The sequence below is a fragment of the Dinoponera quadriceps genome, unplaced genomic scaffold, assembly GCF_001313825.1.
Source record: "Dinoponera quadriceps isolate SergipeBrazil2010 unplaced genomic scaffold, ASM131382v1 scaffold3386, whole genome shotgun sequence".
Taxonomy (NCBI): Eukaryota; Metazoa; Arthropoda; class Insecta; order Hymenoptera; family Formicidae; genus Dinoponera; species Dinoponera quadriceps.
The window spans coordinates 624096-650793 of record NW_014557714.1 but is presented as its reverse complement, the minus strand read 5'-3'; the positions used below and the strand labels follow the sequence as shown (position 1 = coordinate 650793).

The 26698-nt window shown below is 43.6% G+C and overlaps 1 protein-coding gene across 1 annotated transcript in view; it reads right to left on the bottom strand.

Annotated features, from left to right (window-relative positions):
* Positions 1-1211: 1211 nt before the first annotated feature.
* Positions 1212-26698, bottom strand: part of LOC106749403 (discoidin domain-containing receptor 2-like) — a 325440-nt gene continuing 299953 nt past the window's right edge. Inside the window, exons 16-19 of the mRNA XM_014628805.1 lie at positions 23233-23325; positions 17515-17656; positions 3930-4079; positions 1212-2211 (exon numbers count right to left, since the gene is read on the bottom strand). Coding sequence (XP_014484291.1) covers positions 2050-2211; positions 3930-4079; positions 17515-17656; positions 23233-23325 — 547 coding nt within the window. The 3' untranslated portion in view covers positions 1212-2049. The remainder of the gene's footprint in view (positions 2212-3929; positions 4080-17514; positions 17657-23232; positions 23326-26698) is intronic.

Sequence of the window (26698 nt, the reverse complement as noted above, 5' to 3'; positions counted from 1 at the left end):
TGATGAACTTCGAAACGCATTCGGGACCCGATAGGAAAATTTCCGTTTCGCGAATTGCCAGAAAACGAATCGCACTGTTGGATACATATCCGTTGCGAAATTCATCGAGGGAAGAGGAAGTATCGCAAGCTTCCCTCCGCTGACTGTTCGTATTCTCGGGATTGGCGGGGGCGACGATGCACGATGCGGGGTCAAAGGGCACAGCGCGGCTAGTCGTATAACGCCCGCTGCGTGGACGATCGGTGTGATTCGCGACGGAATCGCCGGGACGGGGAGTTCTGTTCGCGAGAAAAATCGCAATAACACTTAAATAGAGACGAGTGCGCACACACACACACACACACACACGCACACACATCATACACACGTACACGTACATACATATACCTAACAACGCACCTCCACACATACGCGAATAATAAATCCTCGAATACGTACAGCGTAACGTGGCGCGCGAAATTACAAATAGAATCCCGGCTGGAATTCCGTCGCGAGTCGTAGACTAAGAAACGAACATTGTTACGGCTATTGTCAATTGTCAAACGTTGCGCAAGCGACGGCCGACGCGCGCACGACCGGCGGGACGGACGGATCGACATCCGTCCGTCCGTCCTCGACGGTAACGATCCGCGCGCTTCGGCTTCGGCTATTCGCTCGCGCGAGAAACCACGAGTCGCGAGCTACGGGTGGGCATGCATCGTCCTGAAAAAGAATGTACCGAATTTTAAAAAGTGGGACAATTTTCTGGAAAGCTATGTATAATACCGGAGTCCGAATATATCAGGATAATCCGAGATACAATTTTATCGAAACATTGGGGCCGTACAATGTTATCGAAATGTCAATAACGAATATTTCGAACGAGTTATATTCGAAAAGAAAGTTCACGATAAAGGGTCTAGTGTTGAAAACGGTCCAGTAAAATTTTGTTAGTTTAACGTGCGGAATGCGTTAAGAAGTAGACAAATGTCTACTTCTAATGTTAAATTAACATATTTATCTTATTAACATCCGTTGAGACACATCTTTTTAACACATTACCCATGTCAAATGAATGAAAAATCAAATTTTTTATTGTGTAAAATAATAATAATATTTTCTCTCTATATTCATATTTCGGTATTATGATTTTTCGGGAAAAATGTGTATTTCGAATATTTCAGGATATCTTTAATTCTTTATATATTTATTAAGAGAAATTATTCCTTTTGCATATCAAACATAATCAAGTAATTAATTATACGATTCTTCAAAGACACTACGTTAAGGTAAGAAGAAAAAGGAGGACAACTACAAAAAGAACGGGGAGAAAAAAATAATAATAAAATTGTCTCGCGATCGGTATTCACATTTCGGTATTATACCCTTTCGAAAAAATGGGTATGCTTCCGATACTTCGGAAATACTGTATTTCGGAAGATAGTCTCGGTATTCGGATTCCGGTATCCCGACTTTCCGGGAAATCGGTCCGTTTCCGAATTTCGAGATTTCGATTTTCCGGGGACAATACGTGCCCACCGGACAAGGTTCTCTCGCGAAGCGCGCACGGCGGCGGCGGTTGTAGCTGCTGCTGCTACTACGGCGACAGTGATTTGTGCGATTCGTACCGGTTATCGGTTAGCTAACGCTATTCACAACAGCGTAGACGATGTACGCGCGGCTCGCGGAGGAGACTCCACGGTCGACGTGTCATATGAAAAAACCGTGAGGAGAACGTCGTCACCGCGCGAAATCGGGCTCGACATTTCTGTGACCCGTCGGTCCCGACGACGACGTACTCTCCCCGCAACGTTAGCGTGATACGTAGGTCGTCATCGACACGTAGCGCGTGTAACGCGAGGGCGCGCGAACCATCGACGAACGAGGGCGACGACGACGGCGATGATTTCGGTTGGTTCGCTCGATCGTGCCGATTTACGGATCGTCACCTAGATACTAACTTGGTCTGACTTGATCTAGCTTGGTCGATGAGGGGCAGTTCCACCAATTGCCGTTGAGCTCGCCGATCATAGAAAGCCGGATCAGGTTCCAGCCTTCCAGTTCTCTGTATCAGGTATCGTTCGACTCACCGGGCTTGTAGCCGAGGTTCTTACGCTGCAGGAACATGTGGATCTCGCGGAATGTCGGCCGGTCGACGTCGTTCCTCTGCCAGCACTCGTGCATCAGGTCGTAGATCTCCTTCGGACAGTTCTTTGGCAGCGGCAGTATCATCTGAGCGAAACAAAAGAGAGAACTCCGTTCTGATTCGTGCGGGGACCACTCGATGTGATTCGGACCGCGTTGATGTTTGACCAGCGTTGTGATCAATTTATCGGATGAATTAAGTATAATTAATTCGTTTAAAAAATCTGTATTTTAACGGCTTGCAACCCACGCACGGATATTGTAGTGTAATTAAGAAATAAATTAACTTATTAATATGTTAAATTACATATTTTATGTAATTAGAATTGTGATTTGTTTTTTATTGAACTACAATATCCGTTCTCCATAGGTTCTTAGAGACATCTAAAGCATTTTTTGGAGATTTTTTATTGAATATCAATAAAATCGACTTACTAAACAATTTCTTAAATTCTTTTATTTTTATCGCCACTGTTCTTTTTAAATGAGTTAGAATTGATCATTTTTCTGTATAAGCTTCTTAATTTTTGTAAACTTATATTTTTCTGAAAAATAAATTCCTTAATTTTAGTAAATTTAAATTGCCCTTTCAGTCGTTCTTTTCTGAGTTTTTACATGGATTACCTTTCAAACTTTAAGAATAGAAAAAAAAAGTGGAGTTTATCGGTTCGATTTTTACGAGAGACTTAGATATTAAATATTTCAACCCTTCTGGCCAAATTTGATATCATTTGTTTGAAAGGAAAATTAATGGCGACAAAAGGAATTGAATTTGACCTCCGCTAGAAATGCTGCTCTGTTAATTACGACGCTTGGCCATGTGATGCATAAACTCGTTCAATTATACTTAATACGCGCGGATAATATGGGCATAAGTTCGCCGCGATAACTCGGCGAGCACGTGCTTTTTCTCGCGAACGCGCTGGAACAGAAAACGAATTATCGGCTCTCGCGTCGCAATCGAACGCGACGCTGTTTTAAAATAAACGAGGCGAGCCGCGTGATTAAAGAACACTTTATGTTCATAATTAATGGCAAATATTTGCGGCCGGCAAAACCGACAGGGAAAAAGAGAGGCGAAGGGGCAGAAAATAATGGAATAACAATTCTTACGCGGCGCGCGTGTTATTTTGAAGCACTGTCGACGCTGGCAAAGCGTACGCGACTGGCTCGACACGGGGCGCGCTAGACGCGATATTTATTACGTTACACGAATTACCGGGCGAGTAGCGCTTCGCTTCCGTTTTTATGGAAACACTCGCGCGCGCACGCGCTTTCACAATTGCGTGTTTGGCACGCGGCCGCGCATTTATTCGAGAGCCCGCGACCCTCTTCGATGACGTTAATTGCGCTACATTCGCCTTCGAAAGAGAGAGAAAAATAGATAGAGAGAGAGAGAGAGAGAGAACGCGTCGGCCCGCTGAGAGAGGACCACTTTTGAAATTAACCGTGTGCGCGCACGAGAGAGAGGGAGAGAGAGAAAGAGAGGACAAAGAAAAAACGGAAAGAAAAGAGAGAGAAAAGGAGGAAAATTGAGTAAAGTCGTAAGAATCCACGGAGTAAGGTAATCAGAAGTCTGAAAGAAGGAATAAATAGCGGCGTTCAAAGCCGGCCTGAAAATCTCCGCGAGGCACTCGACGCGAAATCAAGTGCTCAGTATGCTCATTACGTTAAGTACGCCGGACACAATGCGCGCACGAGCACTAGCGAAAGATAGACAGACAGAGAGAGTGAGAGAAAGAGAGAGAGAGAGGGGGAGGGAGGGCGGAGATACGAGACGTCGAAGAATTATTCCGCGCACTTACCCTCCGCTTATCCTCCTCGTAAAAGTAAGTCGCGTTCTCGACTATTCGATGATCCGGAAATTCCTCGAAGGGCTGCTCCCGCGCGAACGTCAGGATCTCCCATAGGGTCACGGCGAACGCCCACACGTCGCCCTTACTCGTGTACCTTCCCTGCGAACAGCACGAAACGCACCCGAGGAGATTCATAAGAGCTCGAGCTTCGCCACGGCCGTCGTCGTCCGTGAATCCGCAGTTTTCTCTCCTCGCAGTCTCGTCGCCCAGAATAATCGGACGGCGCCTCAATGGCGCGTCACGAAACGGCGGGAGGAAAATTAGAGCGGAAAATCCACGGACAAAGATCGCACTGGTCAACATCAAAACTGTATCCTGCATCTGAGCCGCGAATTCTGGTTGATTTTGTGACGTTGATCACGAATATAACGACAAATAATAACAATATAACAATTTAAGCGAAAGCTTAGCTCTAATTTCTATCATATAGTGAACGTCAATCGAAAGGGAATTTGAATTAAATCTAAGCGACCTTCACCTGCAAATTTAGCGTCTTTTTTATTGTATATGATTGTAATCTGAAGGGCCTTCTGTTACGCAATTGACTAATCAAAAGGAAATTCGATATTTGAAGCTTTCGTAGTCTGGGGAAAAGAAAACGCAGCCATGTCTTCAAAATCATCTCCCTTTTAAAATTAACTTTTCACGTTGAGATGGTACGTATTATAACAGTCCTAGGAATTTATGAATGGGACGTGTTTTTGAATTTCCTGTAGGGAAATGGAGACTTCTTCTATTTTTTCGTTATAACATTCTTTATTTCGAGACCGTTAAAAGACGTTTAATAACGTTACATTTAAAAGAAATTGTTGCACTTTCAATGATATGAAATATAAAAATAAGAAATAATAAAAATATATTTTGTTATTTTATTTTCATACCTCTTGTACTATTAATTTACAAAAATTACAATGGCCTGTATTTCTGGAATTATAGCTAAATAATTTTTTTTATTGTCATTTTCTGTTTCAACACATAAATAGAAAAAATAAAAATTCATAGAGAATAGAATTTACGATACAAAATTTGTTGACCAGCGTTATTATATAATAATTATAGCGTAATTAAACTATTTATTGGCCACAAAAGAAAAGAAAGAAGAATAATAAACAACGTACGGAAAAAGTTTGACTGAATTGACACGACAATGAACGGACTAAACGCTGTTCGATTGAAAGTAATAGTTTTTCTGAATATAAAAACTGAATTTAGTCTGCAAAAACCAGAAATTCTCTTTCCTTCAACCAGAACACGTTTGGTTTCGCATTACAACCAGTGTTTTTTCTCTATGTAGTACAGTTTCTACAAAAAGATTTATTATTATTATTATCAATATTATATTATCATATTACATTATCGTTATTAATATTTTAATGTATGCATAGATGTCGAGACCGCGATAGATTCCAAATTACCGACGACCGCACAGCTGCAATCGCAGATTCACAATTATTATCGCAATAATTTCTACGCGAACACGCGCATATCGATCCGTCATTTATTATTCATTTTCACGGAACAGTTGTGTGATATCGATTTTTACAGCCGGACTGATTTCGTCCTTTGCTTTCTCACGTGTGACTAACTGTACACTACTGCGGCAATCATCAGCTGATATTGCAGGTTAATCGGCGGTAATACATCATCAGCGTTCAGATCATTCACTCGTGTGGTCTGATAGAAATGTAAATAAAATAGAAACGTAAGTTAAAATCGCGCGTCTCGCTTAAGAGGGGAATTAATAGATTTAATCATTCATCCGCGGAATGAAATTTATCGTCTTGCGAGGTAATGTTCGATCTTGACAATTTTACGTTGAAATTCTCGACGCCATTTAGCCTCCGGAATGTTCCGTGAGATCATTATCACTCAGTACAGATTATTATCGCTCCTGCGCGGAAAAAATCCCCAGCAAGTGAATAAAGACCAGATGAGAGAGCTCGATGGCGCAAGATATGGAAACTCGGTAACGAGAAATGATATCTCTGTTGGCTCAACGGGGGACATTCTTGCGAGAACATTCGGTTGAGAACAATTGACTGAGCAGAAACCGCCTATGGGAATCTTTCTGTTCCTGCAACCGAGTTATCTTCTTCTCCCCGGGCAACGGAAGATTCAGTTACACCGATGGGGTGGTTTTTTCCGTGTGCGAACGCGGTACAGAGCCATCCCCGAACCCTCCGAAAGCCCCTAGAATCGAAATTTCGGTTCTACATTAAATTTACTTAATTCTACATTAATCTTCAAGTGGAAAAAAACGGCAATACCTTTCCATTTGCAGCACAATAGAAGACTTTTGAAGGCTTAAATGCAGAACTAAATAGATTTAATGTAGAATGCCAATTTCTACGCGGAAAGTTCCGAGTTTACCGCGTTCTGATGCCTCACGGCTGATTTTTCGATCTTATTTTCACAAAATTCCAAATAATTCGACACTGGGTCAATCGTTTTAAGCGTAATTATTCACGAAGTGGCCGATATTAAATCTTAATTCCCGGTAACTGCGCGATTTGTACGGGAATGCGACGAGCTTTATTGCACGCGCATGTTAAATAATCAAGCGTCATAATGTAATGTAATGTAAAATATTAATATTTCAACGTAGCAACGTAGTACGTTAAAACTGGTCGAACGTGTAACGGTGCTTTCGTCGTTACGCTTACGCGTTGTTATCCTAAGGGTCGTCCGACCTCCGGAGCGGCAAAATAATGTAAAATGTAAAATGTAAAAAATGTAAAATGTAAAAATACGCCGCGCGCTCGCGATCGTAACGCTTTTTCATGCGAAGCCGAACGTCACGCGCTACGTCGTGCGCTATTTCCGAAGTTCTTCAAATCGGTGTGCGAGAATAATTTTCCGCTATGGTGAATGTTTCAATTGATGACAAAGTAACATCATCGAGAAAATAAATTAATACATTATTATAATAATACACGTGTTAAGTGCATAACATTAATTTTGTTCGGCAATCTAAACATTTGGAATTCTAACTGCGTTAGATTTTATTTAATTTATGATAAAAGTGTAATTAATTTACAATATGCTCTCAAAAGTGACGGAAGTGCCATTGAGCGACAAGAAGCTTTGATTTTGTATCAATTTGTGACACAGAAGAGTCCTGAAATTTAATGGGTAACTACCGAAATTTATTCCCGTGAGATTTGAAAAAGAGACATGGTTGATTCTCTCGTGTGTTTGGTATTTTCGGATTGAATATTTTCGCAATCTCGATTCGTCGAGACCGCGCGACCCGTTCGTCGCTCTGCGGCTAATTAGGAACGTTCCCTTCTGTTTCAGATCCGAAGAGAGCTTTTTGCGATCGCGACGGTTGATAAACGCGGATGCCGCACCGAAGGATTCGGTTCGGGCCGAACAGAGTCGGCTTGAGGGTACGTTTATGAGTCCTCTATATTTTTCCCTTTAATCCTTCGAGTCGAAAATCAGATTACAGCTAGTAAAATACGAAGCTAGATTTATCGTAAAAGACTAACTCGCTTCCGGTTTTCCGCATGTTGAATTTAACTGACGAAACATTGAGAAAAATCCGAATAAAATTATAGTAATTTTCGGCCTCAGCTATATCTTCTTCTGATTTTCATTCAAGCAATAATAGTAACAATACGCATGTAAGGTTATTATCAATGACACTATAATAACGCTTGCTAGAAAAATGTTTCTCTTGACTATAATTCTTTCACTCGTGCGATTACAGTTAAAAGTACAAAAATTGTTCTCACAGTGAATCGTCCTCTTTTTCGTTCCGCATCGTATAGCGGAACGCGGCTGGCTCTAATCTACTGTGGTTTCGGTGAGTAGAACAATAAAAAAGATCACTACGAAAATTTAACCTCTTTAGAGACACGAATTGATTTTAATTGGGAGAAAATTGTTTAAATTCCAAATGACACTGTAACGTCCGTCAATCGAAACGAGATTTCCCTTCTTTTTGCTCGAGAATTTCGAGGTGAATATTTACTCACAATAATGTTTGTTATATCTACGTCAATAACGTTTGAATTTAAAATAAAAGAAAATATATGAGCATACATGCATGTATCGATATCTCTGAAGAGGTTAAAATAATGATTTAGTTTGTAGGTGATTTTTTTTCGATTTTTTCGTTTCTAATCAATCCGATTTGCATAGCTCGAAGGATTTTTGTACGTGCACTGATAGAAAATTATAGTTAGTTTCGGCGCCAACTTCGCTTTTAACTTACAAAAATAGTGAGGAAAATCGTTCCAGTAAGTATTGTTATATCAATGATAATAACCTTAAATGCATTGTTGCTACTGCTGTAAAATATATTTGGCGCCGAAACAAACGATAATTTTCTATGCATGTATTTTTGTGTCCGACAAAGTGAATCGCTAGAAACAATCAGGAGATTACCTCTTCGACGTCTAACGGAGATATTTGAAAAATACGAAAAATATTTATGTAAAACTGATGCGGTGTAATAAATATCTCATAACTTGGTATTTTTCGATCAATTTTAACACATAAATTTTAACACATAAATTGTAACTTTCGCAATGGCATAATTGCGTGTTAACGCAATATTCTATCATTAACTATTCGATTTTATATGCATCGAGACTGCTGTAGAATTATTCGACGGAATTATTCGCGCGCGGTGCGATTTTCGTTCCGGGCGTATTATATAATGCGCGACAGAATTGCGCCACCACGCGCGAAACGCGCGATTAGTTCGCTCGCATTGATAGATTTCGCGATCGTTACGATTATATCAATTTTTCGCACGCTTCTCGCACTTATGCCGCCGCGGCGCTCGCGAACAGAGACGAACGCGGCGAAATTGATTTCGATATTGCGAAGATAAGCTCCGGAATGTACAACGGGGCAAGCCCAACCTGATGATTTCACACTCGTCGCGTTATCTCGCTCGCGAAACTGCACGATCGTGTCCACTTGACGTGCGTTTGGTAACTACCGTGACCGTTGTTGTCTCAGGATTTCCGGCTCCAATCAAGCGCTGGAGTGTTATCGGAATATCGCACGATGCCCGAGCCGAAATTCAGAATTTATCGTAAGTTCCGTAATCGCTAATTTATTTATTATTTACTTACACCGGAAAAAGTGGTAGAGTGGCAAAATTGGCAAAATGGCAAAATTTTTACTTGGATCAAACAATATTTACTCGATGAAATTTTCCAAGTAAATTGTGCAGGTAAAACTTACTTACTCCGAGGAAAAATGTTCTAATTAGTATTGGAGTAATTAATTACTTGAATCTAGTAGGATAAAGAACTTACGTTAAACTTAACGCATTTCACGTATCTCAAACGGCTCATCCAAATTTGTTAACACAAGATAGATATGTTGAAAAGTAGTACAAATATTATATCAAAAATTAACAGAAAAAAATGTAACACTGGTATTATTTGAAAGCAAAGTGTACATAAAATTGACATATTTATAATGTCAAATATAACAAATGTTATTTGCATATTAAAACATGTTATTTATCATTTCTTCTTCATCGTGTTGTTTTCAGAATATCGTCCATGATTTTGCCCGAGATTATTTCATATTTGCTTCTCGCGCGTGCCGCAGTTGAGCAAGAATTGCAATTTGCAGAATCACCGCGTTGCGCTGAGTGAAATTAAAAATCAAGATGAAACACGGAGAATATCGAGATAATCGAACATTCCGAAGCGTTATATAATTTCCATGTTAAATAATTTCCAAAGGAGAACAATAGTCCATACAGCGCGTTATATATCGAAATTCTCCGTTGGTTCTTCAAGTTGGCGGGAATTTGCGGGAGTTAACGCGGAACCAAAATTTCGACTTATAGTTCCGGGACATCTCCGCGTCGTGTAAGTTTCTCTTGCGACTTCATTCAGTCGTCCATCGCCAATTATTCGACACGTTTGTCTCTCGCGCGCATTATGCCGCGAAAAGAGAATTTGTCGCGCGACAAAATGGCGATATCGATGAGGCGTGCGAGTCCCACTTCCTTCTCCGCGCGTATTTTTTAGCCTAATATCCGATCCCCCGCGAAAAAGATTAAAAGCGAGATTTGCTCGGCGCCGGGGAACCTAATGTTTAAGCACGAAGGAGTAATTTATGGTAACTGTATGCGCCTTCGAGTTTCCCCCAAAGTTCAGCCGAGTAACTCGGTTAAGCCCAAGCTTCGCGGAACGCTGTAAAGCAGTTACATCGGTTTTACTCTTTTCCTCTCTCGCATTGATGCTTGTGTACCTTCCGCTCCCATTGGCATGTGTATGATCCGCCGAGCAAACTAATCGTATGATAAAATATCATACGCGACAGGTGTGTGCGCGAGGGGAAGGCTTCGGCGATGAACGTTGGCCTTTTAATTAAAATCAGCGATACATACTTCTCTCTCTCTCTCTCTTTCTTTCCGTATCCAAAAGATGACACTAATCTGTTCAAATAATCTCTCTCTCTCTCTCTCTCTCTCTCTCGAATGAAAAGAAGATAAACGTGAAACCAGCACGGAAAACAAATACAGCGCGCGCATCCGTGGAAAAATATCTGAGATATTTATCCGCTGCTATTGTTATTAACACTCGTGACACAGCGAAGCGGGCTCGCGACGAAGCGCGCTTTGCTTTGCGAGAACGCGAGGATGATTTTTAACGAGTTAGAGGTAAATGTAAAGGAAAGACGTAAAAACCGACGTATTGTTTTGCTTTTGGCCTCTAGATCCGTATGTTGGAGGTGTAAAGTTAAGATTTATGTGCAGATTGTTTGCACCGATGCGAACCAGCAACAACCTTCTGTCTCTATCAAAACATACGATAGTCTTATAAGAAATGTTACATATTTTCTTGCAACTATTTCTTAAGATGTTTGAGGATTGAAGCTTCTAGAAATTGGGTTCTAAACCGACATACGGGAAGTTGTCAAAAAATAAATAAATAAAAACACTAAAGTAACATTATCTTGTACATTCATTATATATCTTTACCTGTTACTTTTAATTTCACATATTTTTTTTAAAGATTAAAAATTTCATGATATATATTACGCTAAAATGAAAAAGACGTAAAAGAAAATAGTTTGACGGATCGACTACCCCAAAGACGCGGGATGTATAAATAAACGGGAGCGGTGTTTTCGGGTAGCTCCGTGATGCGCGGCGTTACAACGGGAAGATTTCAAATCGATTTACGACGAGCGACTGCGTACGCGACGCGAAATTACCCCGACTTAAGTACGTAAATTATATAATATCTGCCGCCGCCGATGGTGGCGCTCGCGCTCTGGGAAGATTGCATATGCGTGCGGAGAGTTTGTTAGTTTGCGCGTGCACGGGAAGATCTTAAGGCGTGATTCGATTACTTGCGAAGCGAGCGCACGCGTGCACACGTGCACGCACGCATACACGTTGTTACTTCCGCGTAAATTATCGCCGCCGAGCGGACGATAAATAACAGTCTACGACGCGGCCGAGGCTCGAATCTGTCTCGATATAGACAGGAGGGGTGGCAACGATCGAGTATTACGTCTTTGATCGAATTTCTCGAGGAAAACGCGCGAAAACATGGGAAAAATGCAAACACAAATTGGAGCGTCGTCGAGATTATATTTTTTGCCCGTAGAACGGGCGTTGGTTGATATCCTCAACGTTCCGTGTCGCAGACATCAGCTTCATCGTGATTTTCCAGATAGGCAGGTGTGCGTAAAGGACCCCGCATATTTTATATGAGAAAATATTAATGGCTTATAAGATATAAAATGGCTGTAAAATATAAAGTCTTATATAGCTTCAGTGAAATTAGCGAAAATTGAAATATGTTTTAGTTTAGGTGGTGCTGATCAAAAGATTTCTCGAGCAAAATGTCCGAAGATTAAAAATATAAAAGATATAGTAATTTGATGTGTGTGCTTTGAAGTTTAAGAAATGCCTGATTTTGAATACATACAGACTTTCGGTCTTTTTGCCCGAAGAAACTTTTGATCGGCACCTAAACTAAAACGTATTTCAATTTCAGCCAATTTGACCGAAGACACTTTTTCGTATAAAATGTACGCGGTCTATTGTCAATCTTACTCGTCGATGTGTACAGACTGTATCCTTTATAAGCGCTTCATATGGCACATATTTATTATATGGAATGACAAAATAGAAGTACGAAAGAATTTATCAGAACTCACAATGTGTCACGTAACTTGAAAATCTGAAAGCAACTTTTAGTAAATTTGTCACTGCATTAATATAACGAAAAATTTGCATCATATTACGTAAAGTTTTAAATTACATTTGTAGAACAATTAAATTGAATTAATCACATTAAATTTAGAATTCAATATAGTGTATTTGATCGGTAAATGTAATTTAAAAAATTACATTTAATTTTTGTTTAATATAAATTCACTTTAACGTAAATTAATTTATTATAAAATTTTCAATGATTATCTCATGCCGTAACAACCGTGAACGTATATACCACGCTGCGCGGATCACCGATGACTCGCATTGTCGTATTATTAAACAGGATGGGTCAATAACTATTATCACTTGAAATATCTTCGAAATATGAAAGGAGAAGAAAATCGGGTGGAAAATAGAAATAGCATTAATACCCAATGCTCGTCACTTTGAGCGCACAGGGGAAGATTTCTTTGGATTTAATAAAATTTCTTTAATCGAAACAAATTTATTTTTTGGAATAGAGCGAACAAACGAATGTTTGATTGAACAAATAAGATTCATTGGTTTCTCAAACAATAAATATTTTTACGTCAAGTAACACATTTCTTTCGTACTTTCATCCAAACGTTACAATGATTATCCCAAACAATAAGTTATTTGAAAGAAGTTATACTATGTCAGAAGAATATTAAAGACATTCCTTTGTGCGAGTAAATAGATTTAGTAAAGAAATTTCTTTATTGAAAACAAAATATATATTTCCTGTAAATAATATCGCTTTCTCCATCAAACAACATAATTTACTCTGGCGAAACATTTTTATTCAAACAAAATGATATTTGATATTAAATTACATCGTTTACATTGAACAAACTCAAATGAAACACGTACACTAAATCCAAAGAAACCTTCTTTCTGCACTTTTTGTAAACGTCAACCTTATTCATCTTTATCTCTCGTTATCTTAATCGTTATCTTTACTTTAATTTATTCTTCACTTTAATTTTGATACTTTCATTGCACGAAGATATTTAAAGCGTGGTAACAGCTATTGCCTCACTCTGCATTTGTTAAATAACGTGTACCTCACAGGAGCCCGCGCAGAGGAGTATTTCCCAATTACGTTTCGTTTTAGAGCCGAAATATCGAACGACCCGGAAAGTTCATCGTGGGCCACCGGCGGCGACCCACGCGGCGCGGGACGCGTTATTAATGTCGTCGTTTTACCGTTTCGGCCGTTCGTCGCTGCGCGAATAACGCGCCGGAATAATAGAATAACTCGAAAGTCGTTCCCGCACGTGGAATTTCAAATGGTGGTATCGGCTTTACAAACTCCACACGATGCGTAATCGCCGCTTGATCTCTCTCTTTCTCCCTCTCTTTCTCTCTCGCTCTCTATTTCTCTCGCTCGTTCGCTCGTCCGCTCGCTCATGGAGGAATGCGCTCCTCCATGATCGCGCAAGACTCGATATACGATCGACGTGAAAGCATTATATCGACGCTAATCCCGGATAATTCTTGAAGCGGTATTTCGCGCGGCTAGAAACGGGGTCGTTTCATTAGCGCAGCACAATGGCGGACGAGTACGCGCGCGCGTGCGGGTCGGATAAATGATGGGCAATAATGAAACATTAATGGCGCACAGTCAGTTTGAAACGACGACGATGTCGGCCGGCCGACTGTCCGACCGAGCGAACGAGAGCTAGCTGGCTAGCTATTCAATACTATATTTCCCCCGCCCCGCTCATTTCTGTCCTCGTCGAATTACCATTTTCGTATTAATTTGCCGTTACACAGTTATGTATTTCATATACGATTTCTGTGCGAACGGCGCCGAAGAATAGGGGAGCGCGTGGAAATATATATATATCTTAGCTTCGCTCGCTCGCTAGCGCGGTTAATAAATCGCGAAATTAAATTTATACATTCAACGCGAAGCCACTTTCCCCGGCCTGGATAAAAACGTATTCGACGTACCGGCGGAAAAATATATATAATTGAGATAGGAGCGCGAAATATTAGGCGAGTAATAGCGATTTTATCTTCGGAAGCGTGAATCGTTCATCGAGCAACTCTCTCTCTCTCTCTCTCTCTCTCTCTATATATATATATATATGTATGTATATATTATGTATGTATATTATGATGAGAATCCCAGAAATGAATATAATTCTTCGAGTCAATCACATGAGCAAGAAAAAAGATAGAGAAGGAATAGAATAAAAGCTTTACTTAAAAAGCGCTCTAAAATGTCCCCTCAAATGCCGAAAAATACAATAAACGAGTAATAATGAAAGTATACAATAAAAAAAAAATATATACATATATATAACGGACACGCTTGCAAATAGAAACTGCCACTTCAGTTCCAACTACTGCACACAGTGGACAAAATTCATGTTCTGTCCGACCGAATTCAATATTTTACCGCCGAGAAACGTGTAGGTACGTCAGTTTACCATACCGATGTCAGTTTTCGCGCTTTCCTCTGTATCTTTATGCGCTTCCTCCGAACTTTTCCCGAGAAGAAAGAGACAATTTTTCTTTTTCCAATAGAACAAATTAGCCCTGTGATTTCATTAAATTCACGACGGCATATCGCGAAGGTTAAACGTCACTTCAACGCGCAAAACTTCCGATTTCACCTCGCGCCATCCACGTCTCATTCTACAGCACGAACCCTCCACCCTTTTATCTTTACCTATTACCCTTCACTTAATTACCTCTCATTTACAAATGTTCCCCCTTTTCACTCATTTATATATCTTCATTTCTATTCTCCGTTCTTTCTTACATCTCCACTTCCTTCCTTCCTGTTGTCACTCGACACACATCTTCCCCTTTTTCCTCATACATATTATATTTTTAACACATCGTACGTTGTACATATTTCACCCTTTGCAAGACGTCTATACTCCCCTTCGATAAGGCGCCCATATGCATTGAGCATCAGCATAATAAACCGTAATAACCGTAATAAACTAGTTTCGCATTCCGAGCTCCGTCCGAGTTACGACGTTAAGACACGAGGCCTGGTGATTACCGGGCCGACGCGCTCGTTACGTCATCAGCGGCCACGTGCGATCAAAGCGCGGATACTCCACTGACCCGGTCTACAAGGGCGCGCTCTCGTAACGCTTTTAAACCGCCGCTTGAAAAATAAAACTCTTCTCTTCCACCGGGGGTCCCAGTTGGCGCATATTTCCTGTCCCCCGTCTCCCTCCTCCCCCATGCCCTGCTTGCCCCTTTGGAGTTCGCGAAGAGTAAACGCCGGTATCTTCCATCGTGCGAGGGCGGCCGGTTGTAACGCCAGCGGAAACGGCCGTGTTCGGCCGCGGCACGCGAAGCGGAACGATTGTGTGTTTGGATTGTCGAACAGTTAAGCCGTAAAAGCCGGTTCAACATCGAAAATGAATTTCCCAAAGCGTATCGCATATTTTCCACGGCACTTTTGCAGCTCAATGACGCGTATCGTGCGGCGCACTGCGCGGCGTTGCGATCGCGGGGCTCAATTCGCTAATACCGACGTGACCGCAGACGGCTCTATCGGACCTGATGTCGGGCGGTTTCGCGAATCGACCGATATCGGCGGCCGGAGAAATCCAAAGCAAGATACACGCCGGCTCAAATGCGACGCTTAATTTGCCGCCCTCCTCCGCTCCACCGTCGACGACGAGTTTCACTAATAATCGGGTTTGTTTGCTCGTTTTTCGGCTTATTTATCTTTTCATCCCTCAACTTTTTAGGTTTCTCCTCCCCCCTTTTTTTCCGTCGTGGGTAAAGACGGATGATCTCTTTCGTTTCTGCACCCGGAGAAATAATTTAAGCGATGACAGCTAAATCTCATTAGCTGGTCCGAACTTTACTGTCATTGCTGAAAGTTGGCTATCAGAGGCAAAATGCGTTTACTGCGAGGCGCAACTTTATTAGCTGGACCAGAAGTCTCAGATTCGAGTCCATCAGTGCTTGTGCGTGTTTTTCGGACACGATACAGCATTAAATCAATTAAATGAAATGAATGAGATTCCGGATAAAGTCGAGACGCACTAACGACTCAGGACAGTTTAAAAAACAAAAAAGAAAAGAAAGCAATAAATTCGTAATCGAGAAAATGAATATGATTTTAGTTACTATTGCGCGACTGGTGTTTACACTGTGACGCTGAAATTTAAACGGCTGATAAATTTACTTGCGACAGCAACGACACCAGCTGTCCCTATTTCAAAGGCACATTTTAGCTGTCACAGCTAGATTTCAGCTCCTGTGACTGATTCTTTCCCCGCGTGTGGCCCCTGTCGAGCGGAGATTTCGCGTCGGATGATTCGTATCGCGCGACAGAGGGAGGAGGCGCGGATTAACAAGGGGAAGATAATCAATTACGGCCCTAAATCAATTTAACTGCGCGATGCTCACGAGCCGGCGGATATCAATGCCGATTCGATGGCGTAATTGGCAAATTCGTTTAAAAGATCGGGGGATATCGGCAAATACATCATAATCTTATCGGCNGAGCGCAATTTACGACTTGCTGTAACACGGGGGGGGGGGGGGCGGCGGCAAGGACGAGCGGATCTTTAACGATCCGTGTATATCGGAATACAAGGAAGAGAGAAGCGTTGAAACGCGCTTTTCCCGCCTCCCTCTCCCTCGTAAAGCTCCGTGGAGCGAGCTTTTCTTCGCAACCGCGATGCGACGCGCAACGTTTACGACGGACGGTGTTGGAAACGAGAATAAAAAAGTCCCAAAAAAATGATCGCGACTCGGCCGACGAGTGCGAAGAAGAATGCAGGCTCCGCTTCCGGAGGAACAACGGGAACAAATGGGGAGGGACGGAGGGAGAGGGGGAGGAAGCGTTACGCATCTCCGAGCGAGACGAAATTTCGCGTTCGCGCGGACGCGTAGTTCGTCAAAACGACACGTCCGCCGATTCGTCGCGCGCGCGTTCTCTCGTCCACCCTCGTCCACCCCCCTCCCCATCGCGCGTTCCGGCGTTCGCCCCGGCTAAAGTCGCCCGTGCCGATTTGATTTATCCCCCGTTCTTCTTTTTTATCTATAATTCTATCGGAGCTCTCGCATCGCCGATCTTTATTGCCGCTAACGCGCGAGCGCCTCCCCCCTCTCTCGGCCTCTCGCCTTCGCGCTTGCCTCCGCGCTCAGCCCCGTCTAAATCGAGAGCTTCCGGAAAAAGCAAACACGGAGATCCATACCGCGGCAACGTTAAATCTCCCCGACGACCGAAGGCGAAAAATATCGAGAGGTAGAGAGAGAGAGAGAGAGAGAGAGCGAGCTATAACGTGAGGCAGGTAGATGGAAAGCGAGGGTCGAGAGGCTCCGAAACGTATATACGCAGCAACGCCGAGGCGCTCATTGCGGATACGCACTCACCATTAGCATTGATTCCCACGCCATCCATCGGATCGGTAACGGCGGGCGCCCCTCGACGCGGAAGTAATCCGCCGCGTATGCACTCCGTCCGCTGCCCAAATCGGATATCTTGGCGGTGCATCCGCGGCTCACTATGCAATTTCTGGAAAAAAGAGCAGAAAAAACGTCCGGAAATGTTGCGTCCCTTGGTCTCTCAACAGATTTTTTTTCTCACCGGGTGGGGGTGACCGTTGGGGACCGATACGAAGGGGAAGCGGGGCGGCCGGTTTTCGGAGGTTACTTTTTTTTGGGGGGGGGGAGGTTTCCCGTTCATGGCTGTTTCCGTGCCGCAGACTTCGGAAAGCGAAAACAATAGAACTGTTGTTCTATTTTTTTTTTCTGACGAAATTAACACTCCCATTCTTTTTATTAACGCCGGCCATGAGCTCTCTGCTAACTGTAGAGCTGCAATATTCTATCGGCACTCGTGTATCCAATGTCTATATGTATATACATATATATATATGTATGTATATTGTGTCTATGTATTACATACGCACGTACGCGCGCACGGCTAAATGAATGTGTGTATGTCGCGTGCGCTCTATTTTTTATAGTCGGCAGCCGTATCAAAAGCAAACAAAAGAGCCTGTCGAAACATCACACGGGGCATAACTAAACGCTAGTTTTCCGATAAAGCATTTCCCTCTCGCCTGGAGAGCTTCGGTTGAGCCTTCCTGTAGAGTCAATATTTATTCATAATTATAATCCGCACCAAGAGAGAGAGAGAGAGAGAGAGAGAGAGAGAAAGAGAGAGAAAGAGAGAGATTAATCGGCGAAATAAGTTATTAAAACTTTCTGCAATTCTCAGGCGAAATAATCATAAAAAAAGTAACCGTCGTGTCGTCAAACGTGCAGTATGTACGGTGCTCGAGTTTGCAAATTCCGTGAATGTTAAATCCACGGGAAATCTTACAGACGTAAACGAGTGATAATTCGATAGGATACTTTCGCTCACCAACGTGGAAATTAACTTCTCGAAAGATCTCGCAGAAATAAATAAATGCTTGACGATTTAAAATGATATTCGCGTTTGCGAATCCCGGGCAAGTTAAATTTCAGAAAAAGCTTGCGAAAGTGAAGAAATAAGCGACCGTCTGATATGATACTCGTGTTTGCGGAAATTTCGTGAAAATTCAGCCCCCGAGAAATGCCGCGGAAATAAAACGAATTAGTGATAATCCGAGCAATTCCGACGTTATCCCGTGAAAGTAGCCAATGACACGGACGATGGTGTTTTTAACAGAGCCGCAAAATACCGCGACGCCGGGAAGTAGTCGCGTCTTCGCATCCGGCTCGTCCTCTACCGAGATCTTCTCGCGCGTTTCGCCCAGCTACCTCACGGTTTCAGGATCGTCGACGGAAGCTTGTCGGAAGCATCGACGGTGGTCGTTCGAAGTTTCGCGCTGATTTGCGCGCAAACCTCGCCGTTTATCGCTTGCGGGTCGGAGTGCGCGCACGAAAGAGAGAGAGAGAGAGAGAGAACGGAAGGATGGTTTAGTAGCTGCCACGACGCTTTTATTTTACGCGCGCACACCGGAGGGTAGGGGGGAGGAACTCTCCCACACCCCCGGTTGTTGTCAACGTCTGTGCGCGCCCCGCCAGATTCGCCGGCAACTTTTTCCACTTCCGTCAACCGTAAAAACCTTGCCCGTCGGCCTCTCCTTTTTTCCTCTCTTTTCGCCCCGCCGCCGTCCTTCTCCCTCCCTCCCTCCGTCACTTTTTGTTCCCACGGCCATTCAAATGCGACTGCGCTTTTACGATTTTCAGCAGCCGCGTTTCGACGAAACGCTCGCTCGCGCGATGCGAGCGATTCCGCGTCGTCGACGGATCAGAGGGGAAATCCGCTGAAGCGGCCCGGCGTTCCGATCGCGCGAAGAAACAATTAACGAGAAGTATCGCTCGCTCCCCGCCGCCGGGGGGAAGCCGTTCGAGCAAAAAGCGACGCCGCGGTAACTCGGGAATCACCAGCGACGATCCATCCAATTCGCGAGCGGAAGGTATCCCCGTCGTTCCGCTACGGCCACGTTGCTCGGCCTCGTTTGCTCCGTCTGCGTCTTGATCCCGAATACTGAGACGCTCTTCTGCCCGTACGAAGATACAATTGTACAGGGTGTCCCGGGCAGAAATTTCAAACGGGCATCAGGGAAAGGCCCCGCATAATTTTCCCTCGTTCATCGCTGTATACGCAGACCCACGATGAAATATATCAAAGAATTTTACGAAACTGCATTTCTGCAGTCATCGTTCGCGCTGATTTCACATAAATCTGCCGATAAATTTGCCGAGGAGGGATTTCCGGAGATTATTGAACAGTGAAATTTTCTCGCACTCCAGAGCGAATCTGATGCTACTCGACTACGCCCGACGTTGGTTTTAGCGTCCCGCGAATTTGCGTCTTAATGAAAAACATCCGGTTCATCATTCCTCGTCGCGATTGCGTCGTTCGCTCCGTTCTCGCCTCGATCTCCTCGAATCCCCGATCATCGAGCGCGTGTTGTCCCGATGGGATCGTCTGGCACACTCGCGCACCGGCCCGACCGCCCCTACAAATCACCAATGAATCTCGCCCCTTTCGTCTAGCCTCTCCTTACCCGCGCTGCCGCCATTACGACAACGATCGTGCCGAAGGGCATGATAATTAAGGTTTACGATTAGAGTTAATAATTCCAACACGTGACCCCGGCAGCCCCTCCGGCTTCCCTCCTGCNTTTCCCCCCCCCCCCCGCCTGCGGCGTTCACCTCGCTTTTAATAGCCACGCGATATTGGTTGTCGTGCCGCGCTGCCGGCGTTGTCGGAGGGTCGCGGAGAGAAGAGGAGGAGGGAGGCTCAAGAGTTTCCAAATGCGGTCGCGCCGTATGGAGCTCTGGCAGAGGGGTAGTGAGTCCAGCGGGTGTGTTGTATATTCCGTTATATATACGATGTGTATATAAATACAGGGCGGCCCGGTAATCGCGGTGCAACCAGGAACGGGATGATTTCTTCGGGAAGGAAAGTAAATTTAAGTAAATGAAATGTGGGATAAATGCTTTCCATAAGAGGTTTCTCGAGAAAGTCGATTTTAGAAGTTAAAGTACACGTGCACTCAATCCAAGTCGAGATTTTATATTGAGTCTGCTTGGTTTTACATTAAGTTTATGAGCGGAGGAAACAGAAATAACTTTCCATTTGTAGGATCAAAGGAGCACAATAGGAGATCTAGTGAAGACTTAATGCAGAACCAAGTTAACTCAATGTAGAACTGACACTTCGTCTCGTGAACTAACACGCTGTCGAACAGATTTATATAGAGATTATATGTGTTTAGAAACAACATCAAAGTCATGTAAAATAAGGTCAGTTAATGTGTTGCAAATTTATATCTCGGAAACGAAGCACTTTAGGGAAAAATGTTTCATACGAAAGTTTTGTGACTTCAAGGGAGACATAAGATGGCGTCATTGCTTTAACTTTGAATAATCGTTTGAAGATCGCATGAAAGTCACCTTGAATTCCTTAACCAGTTAACTGTTTTTGACGAGTACACTCGTCATGAAAAAAGTACAAAATTTTAACCTTAAATTGCCGTACCTTAAATTGCCGCCAAAATTTTGTACTTTTTTCATGACGAGTATACTCGTCAAAAACAGTTAACTGGTTAAATGGAAATCCCAATTGTTCATTCCTGCAGCTTACTTCGAGAACTTTTCAAAACACTATAATAAAGTTTGTTTGTTTTTTTCATTAAGTACCTTTCGAGTTATCAGAGTAGGAAATAAAAGATCTCGAATAGTATTCACTTTTCGATGATCTCACCTTAATACCTTTAGATGCAGAGCGAACAGAGGAATTTATTTATGTTAAAAAGACTATACGATTCCGTTAAAAAAAATAAAGTCGATCTTGAAGTGACCTTGAATTAATTGTACGACTATACGACGAAGTCATCATCTTATGTCCCGCTCGAAACTGCGAAACTTTTGTACGAAACAATTTTCAATGAAAACCTTGATTTTCGAGAAGTCTCAGTGCGTCATTTAAAATGGCCCATCCTCTATATGTATATATGTATATGTGCATAGATATACATATATATATATATATATATATGTATAGGACATACTCGAAGGGGAGCGAGACGATAAAACAATCGACCGCTGTAATAAAGCAATCCTCTAACGTAATGCCCGGAGGCGCGCTTTCGTACGCTCGCAGAAAGACCGGATGGAGTATGCGGCGCAGTCTGTTTGTTTGCTCGACGCACGGAACGATTTCCGTCCTCGGGCGGCGGCGGCGGATCGGGAGATTAAAACGTTCTTCCCTCCTCTCGCCCGGAGACGAATTTAAGATCGCTGGAATTTAACGGGTCGTCGAACGGATGAGCGAACGAACGGACGCGTTATCTTTCCGCATCCGCGTGATGCGACCGCGCGCGCATGCTTGACTCGGTTCTTTTACGTCCACCCCGTGCGAGCGTTTGTCGCTCGCTGCGCGAGCGCAGGTCGCGATCTCGCGGAATTATCTTTTGAAGCGGAATTATGCCTTTCGTTGCGAGAAAGGAAGAAATTTATGTCGGGTTCGCGTCGAAAACACGAAACGTCGCGGGGTTGAAACAACCCTTCCAAAGCGATTCGATAAAATCGATCGCAAGCGGATGTCTTTGAAACTGTAAAATATATGAGAAAAACACGTATTAGAGAAAAATGTTACGGTATTTTCAACATAAGGTGAATGTCCCAATTAGTAACAGTGCCCAAATTTATGATAATCGCGTCTGTTCTCTTTAATGAATTAAATAATAAAGTTTTATATTTATCTTAAAAGTGTGTTTTTACTCGAAATTTTATATATTAATAATAATATATAAATATAACTTATAATTTTATATATCTGTTATAACAAGCTTCAAATAAAATTAAAAGTTATGATGAATGCCGGAGTATCATAATTATAAGCGTGCTGTTAGCGACAGATCGATTGATATTGGACGTTTTTCGGCTTCTCTTTGTAGCTATCGTTTAACCTGAAATACTAAAATTACACTAAAATTGTACTAACGGAGAACTTTCATCTAAAACCGTCCCTTCACATATTTCCCTATCAAAATTCAACCGAATTTTTTCCAGAAAGTTGTTCCAACCCCTGAATGCGTTTCAAAACTTAAACGAGCGAGAAAGAAAATACATAAAAAAGAACACATATCCCTTATTTCGAGGTGTTCTACAACATACCTGGACCGCCCAAAAATCAATATGATATACATTTATACACAGGATGTCCGACATTTTTCTTTCAATTGCTCGTGTGAAGGTAGAACGAGTTAAACCGAACAGAAGACTTTTGAACACCCTGTATATTTTTGTAAAAAATTCACTTCGCCGCGTGTTGAAGACGTCGAAAAATCATCTCTTTAAATTAACATCGAAGACAATCTCCTTTTTCGCGCTCATTGTAACGGAAAAGAGAAGCAGAAATCTTTTCGGATTCGTCGACGACGCGTTCTCTCTCTCTCTCTCTCTCCCCCGCGTATTTCTGTCACGACGGGAGGGGGAGAGCGACGACGGACGGTATCGGTCTGTGCTGCTTTCGGAACGGCAGACCAATAATGCGACAACAACAGCTGCTCATTAATGAGCGAGACCTCAAAGCAGCCTCGCGGGAAAGCGCGGGGTGTGCGCAGGGGGTGCGCGCGAGCTTACCTTGTGGCGAGGTCCCGATGCACGAAGTCCATTTCCTCAAGATACTTCATGCCGGATGCTATTTGCGTGGCCATGTAAACCAATGTGCCGAAACTGCAACACGAAGAACCGGGTCGGTTACGTCGCGAAGTTTACTCGCGGAAACTTGCCCGTGTATATATACATGGACGGCGGGGGGGAGGGGGAGAGCGCATTCGCCGCGGCGGCAACGCGCCACAAACGCCGGGCATTCTAACTCCAAGGGGTGTTCAGAGTGAGTGAGTGAGTGAAGGAGGGAGGGAAGGAGGAAGGGAGAGCTAGAAGAGAGCCGGGAGGAGAAAGAAAGAGGAAGAAGGACGCGAGACAGAGAGGAAGCAACATTTTTAACGCGAGCGGGTTAAAATGGAGGATATTCTCGTTGCTCGGTTTGGACCCGTCTATAAAGCGAAACTAACGGATCGAATCGAATCTGTCGAAGTCTTCTTCTTTGCGTGTGAAAGAAAGATAAAAAGAGAAAGAGATAGGTGTGTCACGTATCGCGCGCTCTGGGATATTATCTTTCTCAGGCGCTGATTGAAATACGAATTAACGTGAGTGTACGTATAATAACGGAGAAGGACGCTGTTAAAGAAGTTTCGCAAAGTAACCGTTTAAGTTGCAGCCCGAAAGAACGAAAGTGTACATTGCAACTCGAGTTACACGCTCACTCTGAGCAATCTCATCGAATTTTTGCAAGGGTTTCGTTGTTATGGAATAATAAGATTAATTCGATTCGAGATTCAGCTTACAGAAATACGTCCGAGGGACATTCATTCCAATATAAGGAGCTACATTAAATCGTTATGAAATATATTATGAAATATGGTGATAATTAACAGAATTAATATATGATAACAACATAAATTAAGTTGTTCAATCGTTAACATATGCGAGACCGACCATTCGCTGTGATGACTGAAAAAAACATCGACCTAAGAGATTTTCGAAGTTAAATAAAGGAAGAGGCAAGGAGCCGAAAACAAGGACTGGGCAAATCAAACTGGAGTTCGCGACTATTCCTAATTCGTCCTGCGATTTCTCATCCCTCGTGAATCACAACGACGACCAATCGACGATCGATGGCAGCTTTTCCGGCGAGTTGGCGCGCCTCCTCGCGCGGATTTACGACTACGGTACTCGGGAGAGAGCTTTCATATTAATTACGGTTAGTTTTCAATATTCTAGCCCGAATAACAGTGATTCATCATTCATACCGGTGAGAAGAAAAAATCCATTTTTCTCATCGAATTACAGAAAGTTGAAAAACGAGACACTCCGAATAATTAAAAAAAAAACACACACACACACACACACATTCGGGAGCGGGGAAATTCCCAACTCGCGCCGCGAGAAAGCGTCTTTTTATCCGGGCGAATTATTAGACTCCCTCTCGCTCGCTCGATCGCGCTTCCGGTAAATTGAATTTAAAAATCGGAGCGCGCGACAGGCGCGTACACGTTAGTTACGATCGGGCGTCCGCGCGTCCGCGTTTCTCGCGCGTTCGCCGCGCGGAGAAAGTAGGTACTGCCGTTTTTACTATTTACATTCCCGAGTACATGCCTGGCGGACCCGTTTGCCCCGGAACGACCGCGACCTGCCTGCTATTTCCGCGGCAGATACACCGATATAGAGTCGTTCCGATGGCCGGGTGTGTCGTTTCTCCGGGCTTAACGTCGTTACGACGCAAAACGCGCGTCATATATGCTGAAACGAGCGGTAATACGTAAAAAGGGCCGCGCACTGGCGAAGAGCTCCCGCCCCTCCCGGCATGTTTCCGGTCGATTAATCCTCCGGAAGAGCATTAAAAATTTGCTCAATCGACATCTCGCGTTTTTTCCAGCGCGTCTCTCGACTTTTCAGAAAAGCGGAGATTATTTGAACGGATTAGTCTCGTCTTTTGGAATACGGAACGAGAGAAAGAAAGACAGGGGGAAAGAAACGGAAACAACGGAAACGCTAATATCGCGGCGTGTAGAAATTTTCCAGCCGACTCAGCGTCGCGAATCTTAAGGCTTCATTTGCAACGTCGGCGAAATGCGATTCGGTTGGCGACGTAAGGAAGAGAAGGAAAGGGAGAAAGAGGAAGAGAGAAACGGAACGACGCGTATATGTGTGTGCGTGAAGAAAGCATCAGGCCGTTCCGTCGCTCTTGGATATTGGATTCGCGACGCTGGCGGCGAAGCACCGCGACGCAGTGACTACCGTCGTCGGGACGACGCCGCCGGCTCGGCCAGATGAACGATGACGATTTCGTTTATGAACGGCGCTACATGTGTCGGCGATTTAATGAAGCACTTCGGCCGCGTTGCCGTCGCGGACGCGCGGTTGCGGAGTTACCCGGGCGCGCGCCATGGGCGCGATTAGCGTTACGGTTCTTCCTACAAATTGCACGCCGGGACTGCGACTGGAAGCGCGCAGGACGGTTGTCGCGATTAACCCTTTCACTGCGGGGACGCGTATAAACCTCTTAGAAGATAAACCGGCCAATTGCGCCTTTCTGCGAATTTCTTTCCGCAAATTCTCCCATGAGACGCGATTAAGCGTTTTACTTTTCGAAATTAACGAATTCAGGGAATTCAGTAACTTAGAATGAAGCTCGCCAGTTTGTCTTTCGGCCGTACACAGGGAGAGAATGGGATTTGAAAGATAAACGATATTGAGTTGATGAGTAGTAATAATATATTTATTTAAACCTTGGAATTCTTTTATTTAAATAGCACAAATAATTGCCGCGAAAAGCTGCGATTTTAAGGAAATATGTAATGTTGTAAGACTCGTACTTAAGGATCAAAATAACAAGAATGCGCGCAGTTGGATACGTGCCCAGGCATTGGTATTTTTATCTTACTCTAAATCGTGAAAAAAACATTCCGGGATGAGAAGATTAATATCTCGCGTCGCAACGACGTAATTAGCGAGGATTTCGATTGACTTTCACATGAAAACGTGAGGCGTGCGACAAAAACGTTTCAAAAAACTATCATACTATCCTTCTCTCTCTCTCTCTCTTCCCCTGTCTTTTATTATTGTCGCGATCGGCGGAACACATGCACCTTTCGCTCGCGCGAATTATTGAACACGCGGCGCATCAATATTTTCCGCGGCACTCGATGAGAACAAAGCGGCGCGATCTCCGACGGCCGCCGCCGCTTCATCTCGCGCGAAAGCCGAGAACGATCGCGTCGGGGAAAACACGCTCGCCGACACCTGTCACCGGCACCGCCGATGATCCTCTCCGTCGCTCACCTCTCATTTTCAGCCGATTTCTCGTATTTCGAGTACTTTCCGCGGCCGGTTATCACGCGCCAGGTTTTCACGCGCCCTCCGGACGCGATTGGAACTGACGTTCCTCCGTGGCGACAGAGAATAAAAGCGAAAAAATCACCCGGGCGCGACATCCGCGCGTTCAAACCGCCGGCCCAGGTGGGTTCCGCCCTCCCCCTCCTAC